This window comes from Carex rostrata, chromosome 18 (assembly GCF_964058835.1).
Source record: "Carex rostrata chromosome 18, lpCarRost1.2, whole genome shotgun sequence".
Classification (NCBI taxonomy): Eukaryota; Viridiplantae; Streptophyta; class Magnoliopsida; order Poales; family Cyperaceae; genus Carex; species Carex rostrata.
In genome coordinates this window covers 1,864,119-1,888,153 of record NC_135935.1, presented here as the reverse complement: position 1 = coordinate 1,888,153, position 24,035 = coordinate 1,864,119, and the positions used below count along the sequence as shown (strand labels likewise).

General features: G+C 32.8%; 1 protein-coding gene and 1 long non-coding RNA gene across 2 annotated transcripts; one reads left to right on the top strand and one right to left on the bottom strand.

Moving 5' to 3' along the window:
- The first annotated feature begins 130 nt into the window (after positions 1 to 130).
- Positions 131 to 658, top strand: LOC144569097 (uncharacterized). Its single transcript, XR_013515975.1, has 3 exons — positions 131 to 241; positions 338 to 447; positions 546 to 658. It is a non-coding gene; the product is annotated as an uncharacterized LOC144569097 (long non-coding RNA).
- Positions 659 to 10,665: 10,007 nt separating this feature from the next.
- On the bottom strand, positions 10,666 to 15,810 carry LOC144569769 (polyphenol oxidase, chloroplastic-like). Its single transcript, XM_078320241.1, has 4 exons — positions 14,977 to 15,810; positions 12,108 to 12,428; positions 11,620 to 11,872; positions 10,666 to 11,313 (listed from the first exon to the last, which is right to left on the bottom strand). Exons 1-4 carry the CDS (start codon positions 15,808 to 15,810, stop codon positions 11,021 to 11,023), a joined length of 1,701 nt encoding a protein of 566 aa, XP_078176367.1. The 3' UTR covers positions 10,666 to 11,020.
- Positions 15,811 to 24,035: the final 8,225 nt, after the last annotated feature.

Genomic DNA, 24,035 nt, shown 5'->3' with positions numbered 1-24,035 from the left:
CAATCCCCTTTATAAAAAAATTATAGTTCCGCCCCTGAATATAGTAGCAAGACTTAGAATAAGGAGTTTTGAGCTTGTTTATCTATTCGATTCACATATTAGCTAAAATCAGTTAATACTTTTATTTATGAAGGTTGGAGGATTAGGCGATGTTATGACGAGCCTTTCTCTTGCGGTACGAGATTTATGTCACAATGTGGAAATTATTTTTCCAAAATATGATTGCATCAATTTCAATCTTGTAAGTTCATCATTCACACCTTTCACTTTTATTTCAAATTTAAATCTTTTGTTTTTACTTGTTGACTGAGTGTTAGACTTCTTACGTACGGTATAGGTACAGGATTTACAATGCCAAAAAAGCTTCGCGTGGGGAGGTACTGAGATAAAGGTTTGGTTTGGCAAAGTCGAAGGCCTTTCTGTGTACTTCTTGGAGCCAGAAAATGGGTAAGTAATTATAACTGCCTCTAATAATTTATATATCTTCTGTTTAATCTCTATGACATTGCATACTAATTTTCTTTGAAATAAAATAAAATATGAAGAATGTTTTGGGTGGGATGTGTATACGGAAGAGGAAATAAAATAAAATATGAAAGATTTGGTTTCTTCTGCCATGCTGCTCTTGAGTTTCTCTTGCAAAGCGGGTCTCGCCCGGGATGTCATTCTTACAAATTTGATGTTCTCGTCTTCTCTTGATTTGCAAATAGATTTATGAGAAATACTATTTTTTAATCTTCTTCCTTTTACAGGATATTTCACACTGCCATCATCATAATAATTGTGGGTGCTGGGACTTTTTAATTTACTTTATTTTATTGGATTTCAGTCCTGAGAAAAATGTTTACAGAATGTTGAATTATATAAAAGATGTTCGATAAATTTTACATGTAATCCCTTTGATTGCAAACAAGTATATTTTACGAAATGCTAAAGTTCCGTACAATGAAGAACAAAATTTATTGCATGAGTATCTCTATAGAATAATGGAAAAAGAGTAATATCACGTTATCAATTTCATTACCTTAGACACATCCAGTGTTATTAAATGCGGTTCTATGCAGCACATATGCGTCTGCATATACGTATGCGGTCCTCAACCGCATAAAATCTAAATATGCATATGCATATGCATAAAATCCAAATATGCGGATTAATATGCGAATATGCATATGCGTATGCGGTCCTCCACCGCATAAAATCCAAATATGCGGATTAATATGCGGTATTCAGTCTTAGTATTAACCAAAACTAAATAAAACTCACTTAAAATATTTCATTTTATTAATAAAAATTTCGGATTCGTATCCAAACAAAGGATCCGCGACCCAATTGTAACTACTCATCCGGACAAATCCAGTTAAGTTGGTTTTGCCTTGGTCTCCAGTTCGTTCTATTTAGTTACTTGTGGTGGCACTAAAGAAAACAGTGAAATCCGGATTCAATGTATAGATTGACGCAAAGTTCATATATTTTATTAAATCCAGTGACGTGTCACGCCTCACGGCCTTGCATTCAATTCAAATAATAAAAGACAATGTAAATGGGCCAAATGGGCTATGTATATGTGCAAATTTAGCAAGCTTTTTATCTCGTTATTAATTCTTAAATTAGCCCAATCTTTATATATGCAAATGGGATACTGGACTGTTTAATTTTTTGTAACTAAAATTATAAATTATATGACTAGACTGTTAGATAAATTGCAAATACTACTAAATTCCGCATATATAAATCCGCATAAAAATTTCCATATGCGGCCGTATACCATATATGCGGTATGCGGTGGCCTTCCGCATACCGCATAGAAACCGCATTTCATAACACTGGACACATCAGACACTTTTTAAATGAGAGGAGAGAAGTGAGAAATATGAACCATCCGATCAAGATAAGTAATAGAAAGAAGTAAGTGGAACGGTTGGTAGTAGAGGTGACATGCCATAGCTAAGAAATTTTGGAACGAAACTGACTTTCATGAAGTCTAGATTATTACAATTTGAGATTAGTTCCAATTTCATGGCACCGAGTGAAACTTTATATTTCACAAAGTATATATCTAACAATGCAACATGTTTTTGGAATACGCTATAACGCACTAAAAACAGTGGTTTGGGCTAAAGCCCGTTGGACTTGCGCTAAATCAACATCCCCTCATATTACCTGAGTTACCTGAGGATAAAGTAAATCCAGTCCGTTCTTTCAATATAGGGTGGGAACAGTGTTTTACACATTTGGCAGAAAGGACGGTCCGCCTTGCCACCAAATAGAAGGACACGGTGGAATGTAATTTGGGTTGCGGGGATCGGGGAGCTATGGCACAAGTGAAACAGGAGGTTTTTTTTCTAACAAAAAAAAAAAAAATGGTGCATTGCTTAATTTATACAGAATTAGAGATTTGTTAATGAATAGATTCTGTTTGAAATAAGACCTTGTAATTCAGTATTGGATATAGCGTAGAATCTTTCTATAAATAAACTTATTTTTCTTATCAATATATTTATTGGCATTTCTGTAAACAATAAAAAAAAATCTGGTGCAAATCTCAAAGCAAACACCCTACGTCTACAATTACATCGAATTTCTTTTCATCCGGCTGAGACAAAATACGGACCTTTGCTAAATTGAGAGCATCTGCATCGCGCAATTGCTAAACTGATATTGCATTTTCTATTCTGATTGCTGGAATGTACAATAATTTCTAAATTAGAAAATTTGCTTTTATAGAAAACGTTTTCTTTTGAATACACTGGCACTTTCTCTTTTTTCTATTCGCTCCTGTCTCTATCTCCTAAAAAAAGAAGGTTTTTTTTTTTCTGACTAGTCCGTAACCCAAGCGAAAAAAGAAAACTTTTCTCTTTCATTTTTGCGCACAATTTTCTTGTTCCTAGTCGCTCTTTTGTTATTATCGATATCTCAGATTGATTCGTCTTTCAACTCTTCACATTTTGAGATCCCAATTGCTGGGGTACTCTTTTGATCTCCGATGAGCGTCATGACTACAGATTTTTGATCTTCTACTCAATGTTATAAAATGCGGTTTTCAAACGGTATGCGGAAGGTCACCGCATACCGCATATACGGTATGTAGCCGCATATACGGATTTTTATGCTGGACTTATATATGCGGGATAGAAAGTTAATCAAATAAAATAGTGCAATATATTAATAGTAATATATGTTATTAGGCCAGAAAATATGCATAATAATATATTTAATATGGAGTAGAACTAGGGTGTTCTTAAGCTCACCAAAGTGTTTGGTGAGCTTAACTCCAAAACCCATTAAATCGGCTTCAAATGACGAATTTGAACTGTTGGAACCCGCCTATTTTACGTGTGATGCGTCTACAATCCGTGAATGATGTTAAAATGATTTTCAAAGTTAAGTTCACTAAACACTTTGGTGAGCTTAAGAACACCCTAGTTCTACTCTTTAGTATGAGTTAAAATGATTTTCAAAGTTTTAGCTGAAATTCATTCGGCCCAAATCCATCTTCAATCCGTGAATGATGTTGCAAGTGTAAGCATAATTAAATAATGGTCTATTGAAGCTATTGGGCTCACATTTTGGGCTGCTCATGATTAATAATAAAATAATGAAGCTATTGAAGAAAGAAAAGAAACCAGCGGGGAGGGGGGTTAAACGGATCGGATAATATCTGATTTCATCCGAATTCAAATTCGGAAAAGTACTTAAATTATCTGATCCATATCTGTATCCGAGTCTATCCGTATCCAAAAAATTATAACAAATACGGATACAATAAGACTTTTAACTATCCGTATCCGACCGTTTACACTTTTAAACCATAACAAATGTGATATATGTTATTAAATTGATTTATTAAATTGCATATTATACGAATAATTTATTAAATTGCATAAGAGATATATATTTTGATGAATAATATAACACTATTACATAATTAGTGATTAATATTTTAATAATATAATAGACATTTTGTAACTAACAAGCTAATTATGAAAAATATCCGTCCGATATCCGATCCGTAACATTTAATGTCCGGTTCGTATCCATATCCGAGACTATCCGTATCCATATCTGTATCCGAAAAATTATAACAGATACAAATACAGTAAAACTACTATCCAATCCGTATCTAACCGTTTACACCCCGGACCAGTGCTGTGACTGTATCCGGTTTAATAACTCTTTATCCCGCAATTTCAAATCAAAATAAAAGCAACGTTCAGTAGCCTATAAAAGCAGCTGGATTCTGAGGAGAATATCAAAGCCACTTAACTGGACCGTATGGAATCCGGATGAGCGGAGCAGCATAATGATCCGAATTATGATTTTTTTAATAAATAAAATATTCAAATAGAGCGGAGCTGCATAATTGTCCGCATATTGTTTTTCTATGCGGTTCTTCACCGCATACGCTGATACGCATATACGGCTGTATGATCCTCATTTTACTACACTGTTTCTACCTTTGTTCCTGCTACCTGTTTGGAGAAATTATTTGAGAATTCATAGTGTCCGAACTTGCTGTTATTCTTATTCCAACCGTTCAAAGTTTTTCATGTGTGAATCTCAATAAATTTTTTTTCCATGTCCGAATCTCAACAAAGATCAACGGTTAGAATCATGTTATCCCTTTGGAATAACAATAGATTTATATCCGGTAGAAAGGAAAGGGGGCTTCTTCAAATATTTTTGAGTTAAAATAGAGTTGGGCAATAGTCAAAATTGAATGTGATGATGATGAAAGAATATCGTTGTGAAAAAGAGTGAGAACAATATCACTGTGATGATGAAAGAAAGAAATTTGCTGCTGACGTGGCACTCAAAACAAATTAAAACAAATTTCACGATGGAGCGGTTTAGCAACTAAAACTAACTTCATTTCTAATATCTCATTAGCAACTGTAATTAATTGCTAAGTAATTTCTGAGATGGAAATGCTCTGAGAGAATACGCTTTCGAAGTATTTTTGGTGAATATGTTGTCCCTTGCATTGTTGATGTACGAGTTAACTTATAAGTTTCAATCCTTCGATCTTGATTGGATGGTCTATTGATTTTGTAAACTAATATTTCTCTTCTAAAGTTTCTTTCAAAAAGAAAGAAAATAAATTATGTGTAATTTTCTATTTTTATAATTTTTCCAGCTTCGAAACATAAAAAATGACTTATTCTATTAAATGTTTAAAAAATTATTTCTCGCATTGCAATATGTATTATATGACACAACAAAGATCTGTACGTATCATTTTTCTTTTGAAAGGATCCGAATCATCAGATCTGCTTTGACATGAAATACTAAAAGGATCTTATCTATTTCACCTTGAATCTGAACGATCCGAATCGGATGTCGGATTTAAACTAAAAATTTGAGTTACCACATAAAGGATCCGGAATTATAGAAGCGGACCTTATCTGCCTTGATGCAATCTCTATAATTTAGCATAGAGAAGAAAATTAGTCACAGCGTGATCAGTTACGTTACGGAATATCACATCACATCACGTCATGTCACGTCATATCACATATGTCGATTACGTGACGTGACTCGCGTGTTGCGTGATGACGTGACCATTCACATGATATAACTGTATTCGAGCAAAAATTACATGTTAAGTCATGTCACGCAAATCAGTCACGTCATGTGGTTACGTCACGATATAAAACATAGAGTATTCATTTTTTTTTTTGGTACGCATAGAATATCCAGGTTTATTTTCTAGTGTAGGTTCAGTGATATTGATAGTTATGTAATAATGATTGTTATTTTCTCTAGTTTAGTTTAATGAATATTTGTAATTTGAATTTTTAAAGTAATGTTAAATGCTCAACGGTCTTTTTTTTAAAAAAAAATTACAACATTATTTACTTATTTATAATTTTTAGAATTTTTTCATATTTTTTATATATATTTTTCTATATTTACAACTATTTAAATTAAAAAAATATAAAAAAAGATGTGATGTGACTAATTAGCATCACATCACGTATGATCACAGCGTGAGTACACGTGATGTGACAATTCGCGTGACGTGGCTGTCCACTACTATTTTAATCACATCACGTCATGTGAAAAAAATTTAATTACATCACGTTACGTCACGGGAGCAAATTACGGTGTGTTTGTCACGTCACGTCATGACATATTATCTATTTCCTTCTCTAAATTTAACATCATTAGTGCAGTTTATTCAAATTAATAATATTATAATTTGTCCAAAAAATGCCAACTTCAAAAAGATGACCCGCACTTCAACAACTTCCTTAGATTAATAGAATATATTCCAACTATTGAAAACAAAAAACCTCAAAAGCGGAAATCTTTTGAAATATATTGGTTCACGTAAGTTGTATATTTTCATTAAGTAATAAATATTTATCGATATTTATAATAAAATAAAATTAAGTTTTTAATTTTAAATATTTGTAAATAATATTTTAGTCGGATTTTTAAATCCGTGTTGTATTACTTCTTAGCCACTAAATATGTTTGGTTGAAGTGAGAATAATTAAATTGTTAGAATAGTAAAAACGTTGAGATTAGCACTATTTTCATTTTGCTATTTTATTTTTGGTTATTAAAAAAAATTGAGATATTTAAAATAACTTGTTATTCTTTATTCCTAAAAAAAAAAAATTGGATAAGAATTATTATTCTAAGAAGTTGAAATTAGGTTGTTATTCTAACTATTCTAACTTTCCATTCAAACTAATTATTTTTATTTTATATTCTTTATGTTTATTTTTCTTGTTCTTTTTTGATAAATAACTTCTGAATTTGATTGCTGGTATAGAATTTAATTATCGGCAAACAATTTAGTCTTATTATTTCAAAATAACATGGTATAGTTTTTGTGCACTATATTCCTGCAATAGATTTGCGTCTATAAAATATGAAAAGATATATTCAGCCATCCTTTATAGTACTGTTCTGATTCAGAATAAAAGAAAATACAAATAACTGTCTAAATATACAAAATACAAAATTCGCGTTCTTTCATCTGTCTTAGCCCAATTTTTTTTTTTTTATGGCCAAAACAAAACGTTCTTCGAAAACACGGATTTTATTCCTAAATTTCTTCTTCTGTTTGTTCTTATTTTTATTCAACATTTTGTCAACATCAATGTGTCTTTTTGTTTCTAAAGCGGAGTTAGTCCGATGAGCAACGGATCTACTTTTGAGTTTAATAGACTCCAAGACCATTTGATTCGCTTTAAATCCGTGTGCACAAAAATTAAAGCGGACGTGCACGACTGTTGAGGAGGAGTGCACGTACGTATTTTAAATCAGATCAGACGATTTTGGAGTTGAAGGAACTCAAAAGTAGTTATGATGCCTATCAAAAATACTCCGCTCTACTTCGTTTCACGATGCAAAAGAAGGTTCACTATTTTAAATTAGTTAGAGACTGAGACTACACCTTCGTTGTTCTTTTCTTATGCTGCTTCTACAGATCACTAGATGGAACTTATCAAGAAGAGTTTGGTTCAAGCTGGAGAACCAAGCATTTCATTATGCTTGGCTGTATTAATTCACCAAAATTGTATAGACATCTAGTACTCCGATCCAACAACTCCAACTTCTACAATTTGGGTTGATATATATATATATATGAGTTAGGCTGGGGTGCTATGGATAGCATAGTGGCCTCTACGCTACAGCTCAATATTCGAGTTTTCAAAATTCAAACGGTCGATCCGAACCGTTCATCTTATTCTCCATATTAATATCTGCTTGGAGACCAAATTTTATAATTTTCTGAATTTTTTTACTATTTATTAAGCCACTTTGAAAATCGCTAATCCAACGGTTTTACTGTTTTGTGCAGCCACCGTTGGATCAACAATTTTGTAAAATACTTAATAAATAGTAAAAAAATTCAGAAAAATGTAAAATTTGGTCTCCAAGCAGATATTAATATGGAGAATAAGATGAACGGTTCGGATCGACCGTTTGAATTTTGAAAACTCGAATATTGAGCCGTAGCATAGAGGCCACTATGCTATCCATAGCACCCCAGCCTAACTCTATATATATATATATAAATATATATATATTTTGTAATGGAAAGCGACTCAAAGAATTAGGCTCGTCAAGATCCAATCCACTTGTTCAAGCTAATATTTCCTCCCTTTTTATTCGAGATTTTTAGCATAGAACGAACTTCTCAATTTACTTTCAGTGCAGAAACTGAAATTTTGTTCCTACAATTAATTCCCTATATAAAATAAAATCATATATATCTTAACCGATCATGTCAGATTGATTTTTTTTTTTTTTTCACATTGTCCCCGTATTTTGTCCCTATTTTTTAAATTATATACACGTTCATACCATTATCTCAATGATTTTTTTTGCACATAGAGCCATAAAAAGCTTATGTGTATTTCTCATCTAACAATCTATTAACAACTGTCTTTATTTGACATATAATTTTTATTGTTTGTAGACTTAATTAATTAGATGATGGCAGAATAAATTAAGAATCAAACTAGAACAGGGCAGTCAATAACAAAGAAGGACGAAGTTTTGTGTTTACTAAGTAGAATAGTTTTAAAAACTTATCTTTATTAGTTATCTATTTAAAATTTGTTTTACTATAACTAAATAATCTGTAATGTATGAAACTCAAGTTCCACACATTTTTTTTTTCTTTCTTTTTAAAAAGTCCATATACATGCGCCATTTATACGTAGGTTGGAGAATATGCATTATATTTCTCGTTTTACTGGTGTCTGGTTACACAGATGTTTATTAGGGGTGTATTCGAAATTGATAATTTTTTTTACATTGGTTGAATGTACATTGTTACTGTGGAGTATTAATTATAAAATCCAATCAAAGAAATATAATTATTGGGAACAAAATTTTGGATTGACATCCAAATTTTTATTCCTCTTGTCTAGTTTGTATTGTCGTATTCAATAAGACCTGGTAGCTCTGTTCAAAACTATACTGATCATTAGTTACATAGCAGTTTAATTTTTATGTACTTGAAAATGGACGAACTATGAAATCTTTTGGCTCATAGGAATGCAGTCAGTGGGTACGCATTACAGTGAGGAACCACTATACGGGTAAGAAACCGGTGCAGGAAACCGGTACAAGAAACCGGCACTGAAAATTGGTATTGGTACATTGAAGAATCACTATACTGGTAAGAGAATCGGTACAACAAACCGGTACCCGAAACCGGTTGCTGTCAAAAACAGGTACCAGTGCATTGTCAGAATGAAGGAGGGGTTTATTGGTGCGCACTGTCAAGATGAAGGAGAGTATAACATTCAATTTTTCCTTTTTCTATCAATTTAATTTTTCTCTTTTCTTATTTTCTTCCTTTGTATATTTGTTCCGTTGTATTTACTTTTCTTATTCACAACTCAACACCCATGGGCTGGTCTCAGAAGGAAAATAAAAGAAGGGTAAAATAAGAATACATAGAAAATTAATGTTAAATATAATGAATTGGACAAATATGTAAGTTTATATAATTTTTAAGGATAAATATGTAATTATAGATTTTAGAGGGATAAATACGTAATGTTGAAACTTTTGAGGGATATACATGAACTTCCCCCATTAAATAAAGGCTAAGAGGGGCAAGTGATCAATAGTAGTTTCCATTTCCCTTCTCCGTAAGAGGGAGCGTAAGTTTGACAAAAGAAACTTGTACTACTCGACTTGAAAGTCTGAACCGAATTTGTATCCTCTGCATTAACTCAATTTTTTTTTTTGAGTTAATACAGGTGAACCGTCTGATCTATTTTAAGATCCGTACAGACTAGATTCACACTAATATTAAAAGATTCATGGATTATAAACTGTAATCTAATTAACTCTGTTTAAAATCAGATGGCCGAGATGCATTAACTCAAAAGATACTCTCTTATGAGTTAATACAGACAATGCGGACTCAGTCTAAACCATCAGCATCATGCCAACTATGACAAGGACATGTGGGATTCAAGCGGATATTCTTTTTTCTTGCAAATATCAAAAACCCCATTATGATTCATCGGTATTAATTGTAATTGTAATTATAATTATAAATATTCTTTGTCAAAAAATTATAATCATAAATATTTAATAAGAAGTTTGCAAACTTTTTAACTATATATGTCACGTCATACTCACCTCCAACTACGTCTTATCCGTTTCTTTCTTACTATTTATCTTAATTTTTTTATGTTTTTTTTCCTCTTATTTAAAATAGATTGTGTGATAGGTACACAATTTTTAAATAAGAGACATACCAATCACACAATCTATTTTAAATAAGAATAAAGAAACATAAAAAATTAAGAGTCTAACTACATCTTATCCTAATTGCTTTTTTATTGTACACACCTTTAACGTTTTGAAAAAAATATTTATTTGTTTGTTGTTGTTTACACAGAGAAGGCCATACAACCGAGGCACGCCCAAAATTAATATCCTCAGAAATTCGCTTCGATATATGAAACCAGCAAACCTATGCATGAAATTTAACATGGCTGGATTCGAAATTTAGCATGGAGTCAATTAATTCAAGCTGATTCAAACTAAAATTAACCATCCAAGTTCCTAGTTCAAAATATAAAATGATAAAATTAATAATCTTCACTACAGTATACAAAATAAAAATACTCTAGTAATTAATTAATCTAATAAATGAATAAATTGGAAAATAGTTCGAAATTTAATGTATGCCATTTTTTATTTGAAATTTTAAACACTCATATCACGCTACAATAAATAAATGAAGGTGCTTTCCTCTATCCCTTCTTCCAAGTACAAGCACAATTGCATTATTTCAAACGGTACGAAAAAAAGATAGAAAAATAAGCTAAATAAACTATAACAACAATGCAGAGGCGATTGTGTGTATAGAATCTCTAGCAAGCATCTACCTCTCTCTCTTATTTACTACAAACAAAGTACCAAATCCTTTCACCTCAATAAAATACGCGCAAAAGATTTTTATTTTTTTTGATAGACATGCATGCATGTTGAGCAAATTAATTAATAACCCATTTATTCCTCTTCATGTTCACTTAGAAAAGGAAATTCTGATGCCCCCAACGGAGACCTTATCCTTGGAACGCGGCACAAGTGTGACAAAGACGGTGGGGTCGTCCTCGGCCCCGATATCCTCCAACAAATCGGTGATGCCAAGCTTGAGCACGGTTTCGAGCTTCATCTCCGTCTTTCCATTCTTGTGCTTGTGCGGCAAATGCACAAAGCTGCCGGCTAATTCACTCGCATTGGGTGTAATATCATCATCATCTGTTGCGTTGATGTACACGTCAAACTTGATGAATTTGTCATGGTCCAGCTTTATCCCTGCAGTTAGAAAAGGATTCGAAACTTGAAATAATTCTTACTTTATATATTGTTTTGCAATATAATTTCTCTTTTATTGTAATCAGTGGGGGTCGTTAGAATAGAAGCTGTTCGATTTCTGAGTCCAAATGCTACATATGTTTGTACGATTTTTGGTTTTTAATTTTTTATTATAGAACCATTATATGTAGCAGCAACCGTACGTAGATTCTTGATGTTTTGAATATAATAACAGTATTAGTTTACTTAATAATTATAAATTTATGAACTATGATTAAGGGATGAATTTTGAGGTAATATTTATACCTTCAACAATAAGCACTTCCTCTTCGTCGTCCTTGTCCTTACTGCTTCGTGACACCTTGGGACGTGATATAGTAGCAGTTACCGGCTGGTCAATAGTTACCGGAAAACTGGGTTCTGTAAAAGCAGGTGCAGAGGTCTGATCCGTTTTTGCCTTTTTTGGTGTAGGTCTGGAATTGAGCCATGGGATGTCTACATCTTGGTACTTAAATCTCATGGCCTTATTGTCTAAGCAATCCTTGACTTTAACTCTGACCTGTTAATATATAAGTGAAGCCAGCTAAGACCTTTAATTCAGTGTGTTTTCTTTGTTATGTTAATTATGCAATGAGGTTTGTATCAAGGAAGAGGCTAGGTATGTACGAAATAGTGTTCAACCATAGAAAAAATTAGCGTCACAAATATTTGAACGTTTATGTATAAACTAATTAGTAATTCAAAGATAAACTTTCGTGATATATGATTTATAAATAAATAATATGAATATGTACCAGTTGAGCGTTCTCATCATAGAAAAGGAAGGTCGTATTGAGCCAGTCCGAGTCAGTGAAATCCCGATGCTTCCCTCCAAGTTTCTTCCAAACATACCACATCCGATCGATATTTGCATGGTGAGCAAAGAAGATCGGGTCACGCGCAGCAGAGTAGAAAGTGCCCATGTCTTCTACATTGGGCTGGTTCCGATCCCCCGTCCATATATGCACGTTTCCATGCGGTGTGTTCTCCAGTGAGCCGGCACCAGGGTTAGGTTGGTCGCCAGCCCGATATGCTGACCCCATGTAAAGTTCTGGTGTTTTACCATTGGATACCACCTGTACTTTCCAATTAACAAAAGAAGAAGAGATCAATATATACATATTAGATCTTAGAAACAACTGTTAGTTTGTGTAGATTATCTAATATTAAAACATTTGTTCCAAAATATTGGTGCAATCAATTATTAGTTTTTTTTATTTTCAAAATTCAAACAGTCGATTCAAGAAGTTAAATATTGATATCTATATTAAAATGTGTTTGAATATCAAATTTTATATTTTTTTTTGAATTTTTTTTACTATTTATCAAGTCAGTTTTAAAACCGTTGATTTTAATAAACACTGAAAAACTTCTGAATCATTAAAAAATGATTTTAAATTTGGTTTAATAAATATAAAATTTGGTCTCCAAGAACAGTTTAATATAGATTTAATATTAAATGGTTTAAATCGATTTAATGTAAAAAATGAACCTTTTGTTTCAAAGTCCAAGAACAAACGTGTGTGTGTGTAAATAGAGTAGAACTAGGGTGTTCTTAAGCTCATCAAAGTGTTTGGTGAGCTTAACTCCAAAACTCATCAAATCGATTTCAAATGACGAATCCGAACCGTTGAAACCCGCCTACCTAGCATATTCCTATATATATATAGAGAGAGAGGAGGGTTCAAATGCACCCAAAATTTTGTGCACCCAAATGCACCCTATCATTTTTCTCCGTTTTCAAAGTCCGAATAGTCAATCCGAACCGTTAGATGCGATCTATATATTAAGATGTGCTTAGAGACCAAATTTTACATTTTTTGGAATTTTTTTACTATTTATTAAGCCACTTTGAAAATTGCTGATCCAATGGTCCAGAAAATGTAAAATCAGCGATTTTCAAAGTGGCTTAATAAATAGTAAAAAAATTCAAAAAAATGTAAAATTTGGTCTCCAAGCACATCTTAATATATAGATCTCATCTAACGGTTCGGATTGACTATTCGGACTTTAAAAATGAAGAAAAAAGACTTGAAAGATAGGGTGCATTTGGGTGCACAAACATTTGGGTGCATTTGAACCCTCCTCATATATATATATATATATAAGAGAGAGAGAGAGAGAGAGAGAGAGAGAGTGACTAATGTGCATTCGTATGCATATGTCCCGATATGCATACGTCCCGATATGCATACGGTCCAAATTTGAAATTTCAAAATCCAAAACATCGATCCGAACCGTTCATCTTATTCTCCATATTAATATTTGCTTGGAGACAAAATTTTATATTTTTCTGAATTTGTTTACTATTTATTAAGCCACTTTGAAAATTGTTGATCTAATGGTGTCTTAACAAAACAGTAAAATCAGCAGCCACTGTTGGATCAACAATTTTCAAAGTGGCTTAATAAATAATAACAAAATTTAGAAAAATTTAAAATCGTTAGATGTGTACCCATCTTAATAAATAGTAAAAAAATTCTAAAAAATGTAAAATTTGGTCTCCAAGCATATTTTATTGTAGAGATCACATTTAATGTTTGGATCGACGATTTGGACTTTCAAAATGTAGAAAATACTTGTTGTAACTTGATCCCTCCTATATATATATATAGAGAGAGAGAGAGAGAGAGAGAGAGATAGGCTAATGTGCTTCTATAAGCACTTGGCCCGAAGTGCTGCCACCCCATTTTCGATTTTTCAAAATCCAAACAGTCGATCCGAACCGTTCATCTTGTTCTCCATATTAATATCTGCTTGGAGACCAAATTTTACATTTTTTGGAATTTTTTTTTCTATTTATTAAGCCACTTTGAAAATCGCTGATCCAACGGTGGCTTGCCAAACAGTAAAATCAGGGGTTCACCGTTGGATCAGCGATTTTCAAAGTGGCTTAATAAATAGCAAAAAAATTCCAAAAAATGTAAAATTTGGTCTCCAAGCAGATATTAATATGGAGAACAAGATGAACGGTTCGGATCAACTGTTTGGATTTTGAAAAATCGAAAATGGGGTGGCAGCACTTCGGACCAAGTGCTTATGAAAGCACATTAGCCTATCTCTCTCTCTCTCTCTATATATATATATAGAGTTAGGCTGGGGTGCTATGGATAGCATAGTGGCCTCTATGCTATGGCTCAATATTCGAGTTTTCAAAATCCAAACGGTCGATCCGAACCGTTCATCTTATTCTCCATATTAATATCTGCTTGGAGACCAAATTTTATAATTTTCTGAATTTTTTTACTATTTATTAAGCCACTTTGAAAATCGCTAATCCAACGGTGGCTTAACAAAACAGTAAAATCAGCAGCCACCGTTGGATCAACAATTTTGTAAAATACTTAATAAATAGTAAAAAAAATTCAGAAAAATGTAAAATTTGGTCTCCAAGCACATATTAATATGGAGAACAAGATGAACGGTTTGGATCGGCCATTTGAATTTTGAATTTTAGATTTATGGTCCAATGTACAAACTCCTCCATGCATTGCAATGCACCATAGCCCATCTCATATATATATATTCGATCCATAGAATTTTCAATATAAATACTTCAGAAACATTTTTGTATATATCTCATATATGTGCTTGGAGACATGCAAGAATTATTCTATGACATACCTGACGATACATGATCTTCAGGTTATGGTCAATCTGTTCATCTTTGGTAAATGTTGGATCTGTCAGGTCATAATCTAGGTTAATGGGGAACGGTGGTTGGTGCTTCGCATCACGTAATTCGTCATATAGCGACGATGATGGGTTTGCGTACAACGCCGGGAGCTGCATACCGGCCGGTGCATCCCAGTTCCAGAATGGGATCGCAAAAGTATCATCTCCAATCAACTTCCCCAATATACGCTCATGAAAGTATAGGTAAAACCTGTGCCAAGGGAAGAAAAGCCAGCTGTTGTGAATCTGTAACTCAAGATCTGGAAACCCGACTTGGTCGTAAGCACCATCGCAATATGCACAGTGCACATTTGCCTGTTGCGTGAAGTTGCGTGGATCGTCAGCGGGCAGTGCTTTCATGAGCTCAACAGCTTTGGCATATTTGGCTATGTATTCTTTATCCACTGCATGAGCTGCGGGCCGTACACGAAGCGGGGCCGACTTGGGTGGAAGTTTGAAGTCGACTATTTGACCTTTGTATGGCGGGCAGCAATTGACAGGTGTTGTATTGTTCGGTAAGTCAGGGGGGCCACACTTGGAGATATCTGGTGCTTGTACCGGCGCAGCCAATGCACTGTAATTCATGCCAAGGCTGGTTGTCACGCCATATAAACCACCGAGGCTGATTAAGACCTCACGCCGGCTGGAGTTGGGTTTTTGGCTGTCGTCGGAAGTGGACTTGCATGCAATTTTAGGGTTATATGTTCTTCTAGGGAAGTGAATAGGGGAGGAGATTTTGTGGGGCTGGAAGTTGCATGCAGAGGGGGGAGAGGAGGATAGCATGATGTAAGGTTTGTGCTTGTGCAAACGAAATGGATTGGCAATGCTATGGTTGATTCGCCTCTGTTTTATAGGGGGGTGGTGGGCTGGAGGTGTGAAATTGAAAAGTTATAATTAATTCACACCGTCACACGTGTGTTAAATTAGTTACGTGAATTGGTTGAAAGGCAGTTTTTTTTTCTTCAGTTGAAGAGAGTTTGTCATGATGCCTCGAGATTAGGTGAGTTTTGACTTAATTAGATGAGTAGAACTAGGGTGTTCTTAAGCTCACCAAAGTGTTTGGTGAGCTTGACTCTAAAACTCATCAAATCGATTTCAAATGACGAATCCGAACCGTTAGAACCCGCCTACCTTACGTGTGATGCATCTACATGTGAAATTTTTGAACATTTGAATTAGTTTAGTATAAAGTCAATCGGTCAAAATTAGAAGTTAATAAATTAATTTTAGTACATTCATTTTTTGAACGTTTTTTGACCACTTGACTTTATATTAAATTAATTCAAATGTTTAAAAATTTCACATGTAGACGCATCACACATAAGGTAGGCGGGTTTCAACGGCTCGGATTCATCATTTGAAATTGATTTGATGGGTTTTAGAGTCAAGCTCACCAAACACTTTGGTGAGCTTAAGAGCACCCTAGTTCTACTCTGATTAGATATATATCTTTGACAAAAGACTTGTCATGATGTAACGACAGAAGGGAGGAATAGCACAACCAAGATAAAAGAATTTAAGGCGGTACCATTCTGGAACCGTTTTATTTGAGCTTTATCTTAAATCCTTAAGTTTAGTGTGTTTTAAAATTCAGTATTTCTTAGTATTCAATTTTGGCTCAACTGTTTTGAGCTAACTGCAAATTTCTATTTCAATCAATGTAGGTTACATACTTTGTAATCGAACAATCTAATTAAATATGGGCTAGACCTTATTTTTACTCAAAAGACTTGTGACGTGCTCTTGCGAGTTCCTACGCTTAATTTATCAACAAGGAGCATTCTTTTTTTTGAAGGTTTTTTTTTTTTTTTTTTTGAAGGTTTACAAGGAGCATTCTTACATTTGTAATTGATAAATGATCCAGAATCCGATTCTTTTGAATTTGATTCATATTCTGACTCTCAATATTAATTAAAATATCAATAATTAGGAATAACTGATAATATAACAAAGATAACGACACATCAAAACTATAAGGAGAATGATATTTGCCGTCAATATGTAAAATCATCTAAATTCTACGCATATATTGACATATTAGATCCTGAAATAATATTATTGAGCAAAATTAGGGTGTGATGTGCTCATTAAGAGAGGTTGGTGAGTACACCTCCAAAAGACTATCGGATTGATTTTAAATCACGAATCCAAACCGTTGAAATCCAAGTAATTCATGAGTGATGCATATACATGCAAAATATTTAAAATTTCAAATTCATTTAGTACATAGTCAAACGGTCAAAAAATGATGAAAAAATAATACATAAAATAATTAAAAAAAAAACTTATAAAATGTTCGTTGTTTTGACCGCTTGACTATGTACTAAATATATTCGAATCTTTAAAATTTTTGAATGTACATACATCACTCACAAAATATTTGAATTTCAACGGTTTGAATTCGTAGTTTGAAGTCAATCCGATAGTTTTTTAAAGGTGTGTTCACCAATCCCTCGTGGGAAGCACATTACACCCTAGTTTTGCTCTTATTATTTTGTCCATGATGCTTTGGTGTTTGGAATTCGCGAACCCGACAAGCTGATCAACAAATAGTTACTGGTTGTTATCTATCTAAATTAACCTCTCCTAAACCTCTATTCAACAGGTTTACTTCAAAAAGGATATTTCACATGAGCCATATTAAAAGAGAAAACAAAAAAATTTGACCAAGGATTATTCTGTAAAAATGATTCTAGGTGTTTCTTCGGTAGACTTGCGTTGGGTTTCGCCTACTGAGGAAATTGCCACGATTTTCAATGAAGAAAATGTGTACAAACACTTTGGAAATAATATCAGCAAGTCCCAACGAAATCTTTTCTAGAAAAAAAAAAAAAAAGTTACAAATTTTAGAAAGAATAGGCAATGCAGAATTTGTCCCCTCCCCCTACGAATTCACATTCTTACCTGAACCGGGTACAATTGAATCGTACGGTCTGAAGTTACAATTTTTAACTTGGTACGAATCTCAAAGCACAAATAATACTGCCCCCCAACGCCATCCCGATCACTCATCGGCTGAAATTAAATCTGAACCGTCCATTTCAATTGTGTTGAGTCAGATACCTGGAAGGATACGGATCCTCGCCGTACATATTGTAGAGATCGCTTGTATGAAATTTGGATTGTGCATCCACAATATCTTTTCAAAAAGGTCCTTAGCTTTTTACATTATCGACGAACTCTAAAGTATTGTATAACCCTTTCTGAACTGTCCCTCGTACGAAAGATACGCAAAGAAATACTAATGCAGTACGTGGATTGAAATATCTATATAGATTATTATTATTATTATTATTATTATTATTATTATTATTATTATTATTTATATATGCACATTAAAAAAGCGGCATATTAATATTTTATTTGTATTGATAAGAATCAATAATTTGAAAATGCAATATCTGGAAACTTTTGAAAACAATGGATTTTCAGAACACCGAAAGTCCATCAAAATAAAATTCAAATGTGGTAAAATAGTAACATTTTATGTATTTAGAAAAACAATATAGATCACGTGTAACGATTTTATATTGATAATTAAATTTGGAATCAATTAATAAAAATAAACTAGAAATTGAGGTATAGCAGAGGCAGAAAAAATAAATACATTAATTATGAAAATTTATATTTTACACCAAGGACCTCGTAAATTTTGAAAAAAAAATGAGCCATTGTTACGTTGAATAATTTAATTTCTTTTAGAAAAATATAAGAATTCCCTTAACTGTCATCACGCTTAAATAATAAGTATATGTGAAATTAGTTCTTGGTTATAGGACTTACAATTTGTTTGTATTTTTTACTTGACGTTTTTTTTTCTTTTGTTATAGTTTAGGGTTCAATCCAAAAGTGCTTGAAGTTTAATTAGTTTTTTTCTAAGATTTGATGCCAGTGCAAAATATAATATAAAATCTATTGAACGATATAAATTACGAAAGTATTTTTGTAGCTATAAAAGAAGATTTAAAGAATTTGCAAACTGAATAATAAAAAGACACTAGTGATGCTTAACATATAATAATAAAAAGGCACTACTAGAAGTGTGGAAGTGGAACTACTGTTGAAGATCACACCTAATCCAACAAGTGCACTGGACTTTTTCGCTCCTTGTACATTTTCCCTTTTTTTTTTTTTAATTGCAACATAAAATTTTAGAGGTCTGCTAATAGACCCTACTAACCCAACCCCCCTCCGGAATTTGTATCGCCTGTCTGATCAGTGTTGAGTTGATACATACATTAAAGTGGCCGTACATTTCACCTCAAGTCAGATTAGTCCGAATTCTGATCAAATCAGGATACATTAACTCAAATTCAGAGTTAATGCAGATGGTACAGGGATCCATATCCGCTGCTTTTCTTAGTAGAAAAGCAGCCGGCTGCTCTCCATTTTCTCTCTATATCTTTTTTCAAAGAAGAGAAGAGAGAGAAAGTGAATCACGTGAGCTCCAAAGTAAGAGGAGAGAGATAGAGAGAAGAGCACGGAAATAGCATGGAAAGAAAAGCACCGGATCTCATTCCATGGTACAGAACCACATTTATATTGATGTTTACAACTACATATATATTGATGAATTATTAACATAAATATTGTTTCCTTAAATTTGTAGAGGTGGTGTATTGTCTCAACCAAGATTTAATGTGCTTTGTTAAAGTCATTGAGGTCATTATTTATAGTTTTATACTACTTTAAACTGATATGCACATTTTTCCTCAAAAAAAAAAAAAATGATATGCACATTTTATACTACCTTAATTGATGTTATATTCTGCACAATCAGTAACTTAAGTACCTTTTTTGTTTGTTGATGTTAGATAATTTTTATATGTATATTTCACTCTCAAATATAATTTGTGAAATTCATTCTAAAATATTTATTTTTACAATTGAAATACTCAATCACAATTGCTGATATGATATGATAATTTCAACAAAATTACTATTTATTATAGACGTTGTCACATTGCAATTACCACATTGAAAGTAGTTTGAAATGGAGTGTGCATGCTCTAATTAATAGTTTTTAATTTTGTTTCTAGCATCTATTACTATTTATTGCAAATTATAGACTAATCTTTTCCGTATTTTATTATTCAAAGGTCTACTCCTTTGCTATGATTGGTAGTGAGATTTATTCGTGAATTAAACATTGTACAAGTTGTTTTAAGAAAATTGGTTGTGGTCTGTATTAATTTTACTGATTTAATTAGTTCTTACAAATATTTGTCAATGTCACTAATGGGATACAAATGAGAACGCATTTTTTCTTTCTTTTTATGTGAACGGTACTTATAAGCTTTTAACCTATTTATTGTATTTGACAAGTTTGCAATACACTTGATTTGACTTTAGACTAGAGGTGAAAACGGAGCGGATAATGCTGATACTATATCCGCATCCGTCGGATAATGAGCGGATATAAATACGGATACAAATACGGATAGTAAACGGATATCAAAATTCAAAATCAAATCCGCCTTAAATAGATATGGATACGAAACATATAGTCCACGAATATGAATTCGAATACGGATATAAAACGAATAATGGTCGGATAATTAAGATATATGATACAAATATTAATTAAAAAATTAAATATAAACATTGATGATAACTATAAGTGGATGGAGAGATGGGAGATAATCTATTCATATAATATATACATATCAAATAAAGAAATGGTAACAAAAGATTTTGTGGTGTAGTGGTTTGAAGTTTAGTCCAAAGGACTTGAGATGGGAGTACATGGTTCAAATCCCACATATAGCAAATATTAATTCCTCTTTTATTTGAGTTCGGCCAAATTATTGGGTTTCGGATAGTCCGGATATCCGCTCCGTTTAGGACTCCGTATCCAAATCCAAATCCGAATTCAGATCTTCTATGGATATAAAAAAAAACTAGTAATCGTGCCCGTGCACAGCAACAGGAGCAAATTATGTAGTAGAAAACATTAAGCTCCTTAATAAGAAAGAGAGATAATTTAAATTAAATTTGTAGAGAAAAATAGTTAAATATTATATTTATCTACAAGATAACACATGTGAACTCTAGTGTAGTGGTAAGAATTTTGGCAGGCTCGGTATGCAGGTGCCATGTATGGTTCAGAGGTGCGGTCCACGGGTAAGGCGGGCGGTCTACGGGCACTGGGATCATATGCGGCGCGACCAATGCATACTTAAGTGTTGAAGCTCATAATTTGGAAAATTCATCTATGTGCAATCTGAAAATTCAACGGCTGAGCATCATTATGAAAAAAAAAACAGTAAATCAGGACCCTTGCAGGATCTAGACATTAAGCTCCTTAATAAGGAGGAGAGATATCTGAATCTGTATCCGAGAATTATCCGAATAATTCGAATTCAGATTATATGCGGATACGGAGCGGATATCCGCCGAATAATCCGGCTTCGTTTTCACCCCTACTTTAGACACAACCTATTGGTAGTCCTCTTTTAAGTTTTGAATTGTATTTGGCTTGAAAAATAACATTAATCGTTAAAAGAAAAAAAACTTTTAAATTTCAATCAGTAAATAGTTTATTATTATTCTTTTGCTTGAAAGAAAGACAAATTATGTATATTAAGGAGTAAGTCATGTACATATTTTACTATAAAAAAATAATAAATACTATATTGTTATGAGTATTAATTATTAATTACAAAGAGAAGAAAAGAGTTCTAAGGTCTTTACTTTGATATCTTAATTATGTCTCCAACTTAAAATTTAAAATTCAAACATTAAAATAAAACAATAAGATATTTTTGTATCACTTTAGGAGTGTAAATGGAGCAAATTCGGAGAGGATAATGCTGATAACAAATTCGTATCTGTCTTTCAATGAGCGGATACGAATACGGATACAAATAGTAAACACATATCAAAATTCAAAACCAAATCCGCTTTAAATGAAAACGGATACAAAATGGATAATCCACTAATACGGATTCAAATACGGATACAAAACAAATAATTAGTGGATAATTGAGTCACTTAAATAATTGAAGTAAATAATTCAATTATGTAATATAATACAAGTATTATAATCAAATATATATGTTTTTAAAGTAATACAAAAAAAAAATTAAAACAAATAAAGTTGTTGTCAGCATAAATAGGCTTCAAATACCTAGCTCATCTACTCACTGCCCGGTTTTATGTTCAATTAATAGTCCCACAATTATAATAAATGAATGTTGTGAGGTCATATATAGCAGAATCTCTCCTCGTAGTTTGAGTGTAAATGAAAAAGTCACGAGGTGAGCTGGATTTGACCTCCCGCACCTGGATTTGCACTATCCGATCCGAATAGAGAATCTTAATACTAGCTCTGTTTCTACTACCGAAGATTTGCTCCGTTTTCGAATAATTTTTTTTAACGGATAATCTACTCCATTTCCGGGTAATTTTTTTTTATTTGAATCCATATCTGTTATTGTTCCTTACCTTTCCAAAATTATCCCGATCCGTATCCGCATATTATCCAATCTGTTTAATTCGAATATGGATAGTAACTGAATTTGAAGCGGATTCGGACCGGATAATCCGGATCCATTTATACCCGATTCATTTTCTATGAATATAAAAAAGTATAAAATTTCCACTTTATTTTTCATTATTATCCAGAGCTTTTAAATTTATAATTAATATGAATGATTTTTGAATTTTTAGCTTATTAATTTATATAAGAACAAAACTGAAAAATAATATTTTTTATACACAGAGAAAAAATAATGCAGTTAACATCTAACGATTTTATTTTAACATATAAGTTGAACTTTTGTTATTGAAAAAATGAAGATATAATGAAAGCACAAAAAATAAAAATATTTGCACTCATCATAATTACAATCCACACTAAGGGCGTGCTCCACAAACAGAGGGTAACCCTCTCATTAAAGGGAAGGGAATGAAGAGTTCAGAGGGGACGCTACCTTCCAAACAATGATTTTACACCCCATATCGGAGGTGACAAAATTCTTCAAAAATCAACGCTATGCAGTTACGCTCTTCCCTCCGAACAATACCTTTTCACCTTCGCTCCCTCTCCATTTCTTCTCTTCTGGAGCAGGGCAAACCGCCGGGTAGGTTCGATCTGGGGTGAGCGTCTCCCTTCCACAATGATTTTCTCTTTCCCTTCCTCCGCTTCCCTTCGTCTGGAGCACGCCCTAAGTAGAGTCTGCAAAAAAAAAAATTTAGAGGAGTAAAAGTTGAATTCACATCGTCTACAATACCAGATAAGGGAATCTTTTACAATTAGTAGATCTGTACCGTTCTTTTTAACTTGGCACAAATTTCAAAGCCCAATAATACTGCCCCCTATGCTAGACCGAATTCCAAGCCGGGTGAGATTTAATCTCAAATTGTAAAGTGAGGGTAATTCTCTACAATACCTGGGAGAATACGAATCCAGTAAAATTGGTGGTCAAACTACCAACTATTTTAATATTCATAAAGAACTCATATTCAAACATGCAACATCTCACACAAAGAACATTACTTTTGCCACTAGACTAATTAAAGACTAATCATGATTACTCCATAACGTCTATAAAAGATAAATTGTACACATGGTGATTAGAATAATTGACTAACTATCTCTGACTAAACAGTTGTCATTTTTATCACATACATATCGATAAAGACTATACTGCACCTTAATAATGAAATTTCATGAACAATAGGTGCTTCAGATATCAATATCAATCACAGTCAAAATATATCAAATATTCAATTAAATGTATAGTAGAAACCAACATCTTGCACAAAGAACATTACTTTTGCCACTAGACTAATTAAAGGCTAATTATAATTACTCTATAACGTCTACAAAAGATAAACTGTACACATGCTGATTAGAACAATTGACTAACTATCTTTGACTAAATAATTGTCATTTTTATCACATACATATCGATAAAGACTATACCAATTGTCATTTTTATCACATACATACGATAAAGACTATACCAATTGTCATTTTTATCACACACATATCGATAAAGACT

What these genes read in the sequence shown, in the direction of transcription:
- LOC144569769 (XM_078320241.1), bottom strand. Translation starts at nt 15,810, where the DNA reads ATGCTATCCTCCTCTCCCCCCTCTGCATGCAACTTCCAGCCCCACAAA. An exon ending in TGAAGATCATGTATCGTCAG is followed by an intron (nt 12,429 to 14,976) that starts GTATGTCATAGA and finishes TGGAAAGTACAG; the next exon opens with GTGGTATCCAATGGTAAAAC. An exon ending in ATGATGAGAACGCTCAACTG is followed by an intron (nt 11,873 to 12,107) that starts GTACATATTCAT and finishes ATATATTAACAG; the next exon opens with GTCAGAGTTAAAGTCAAGGA.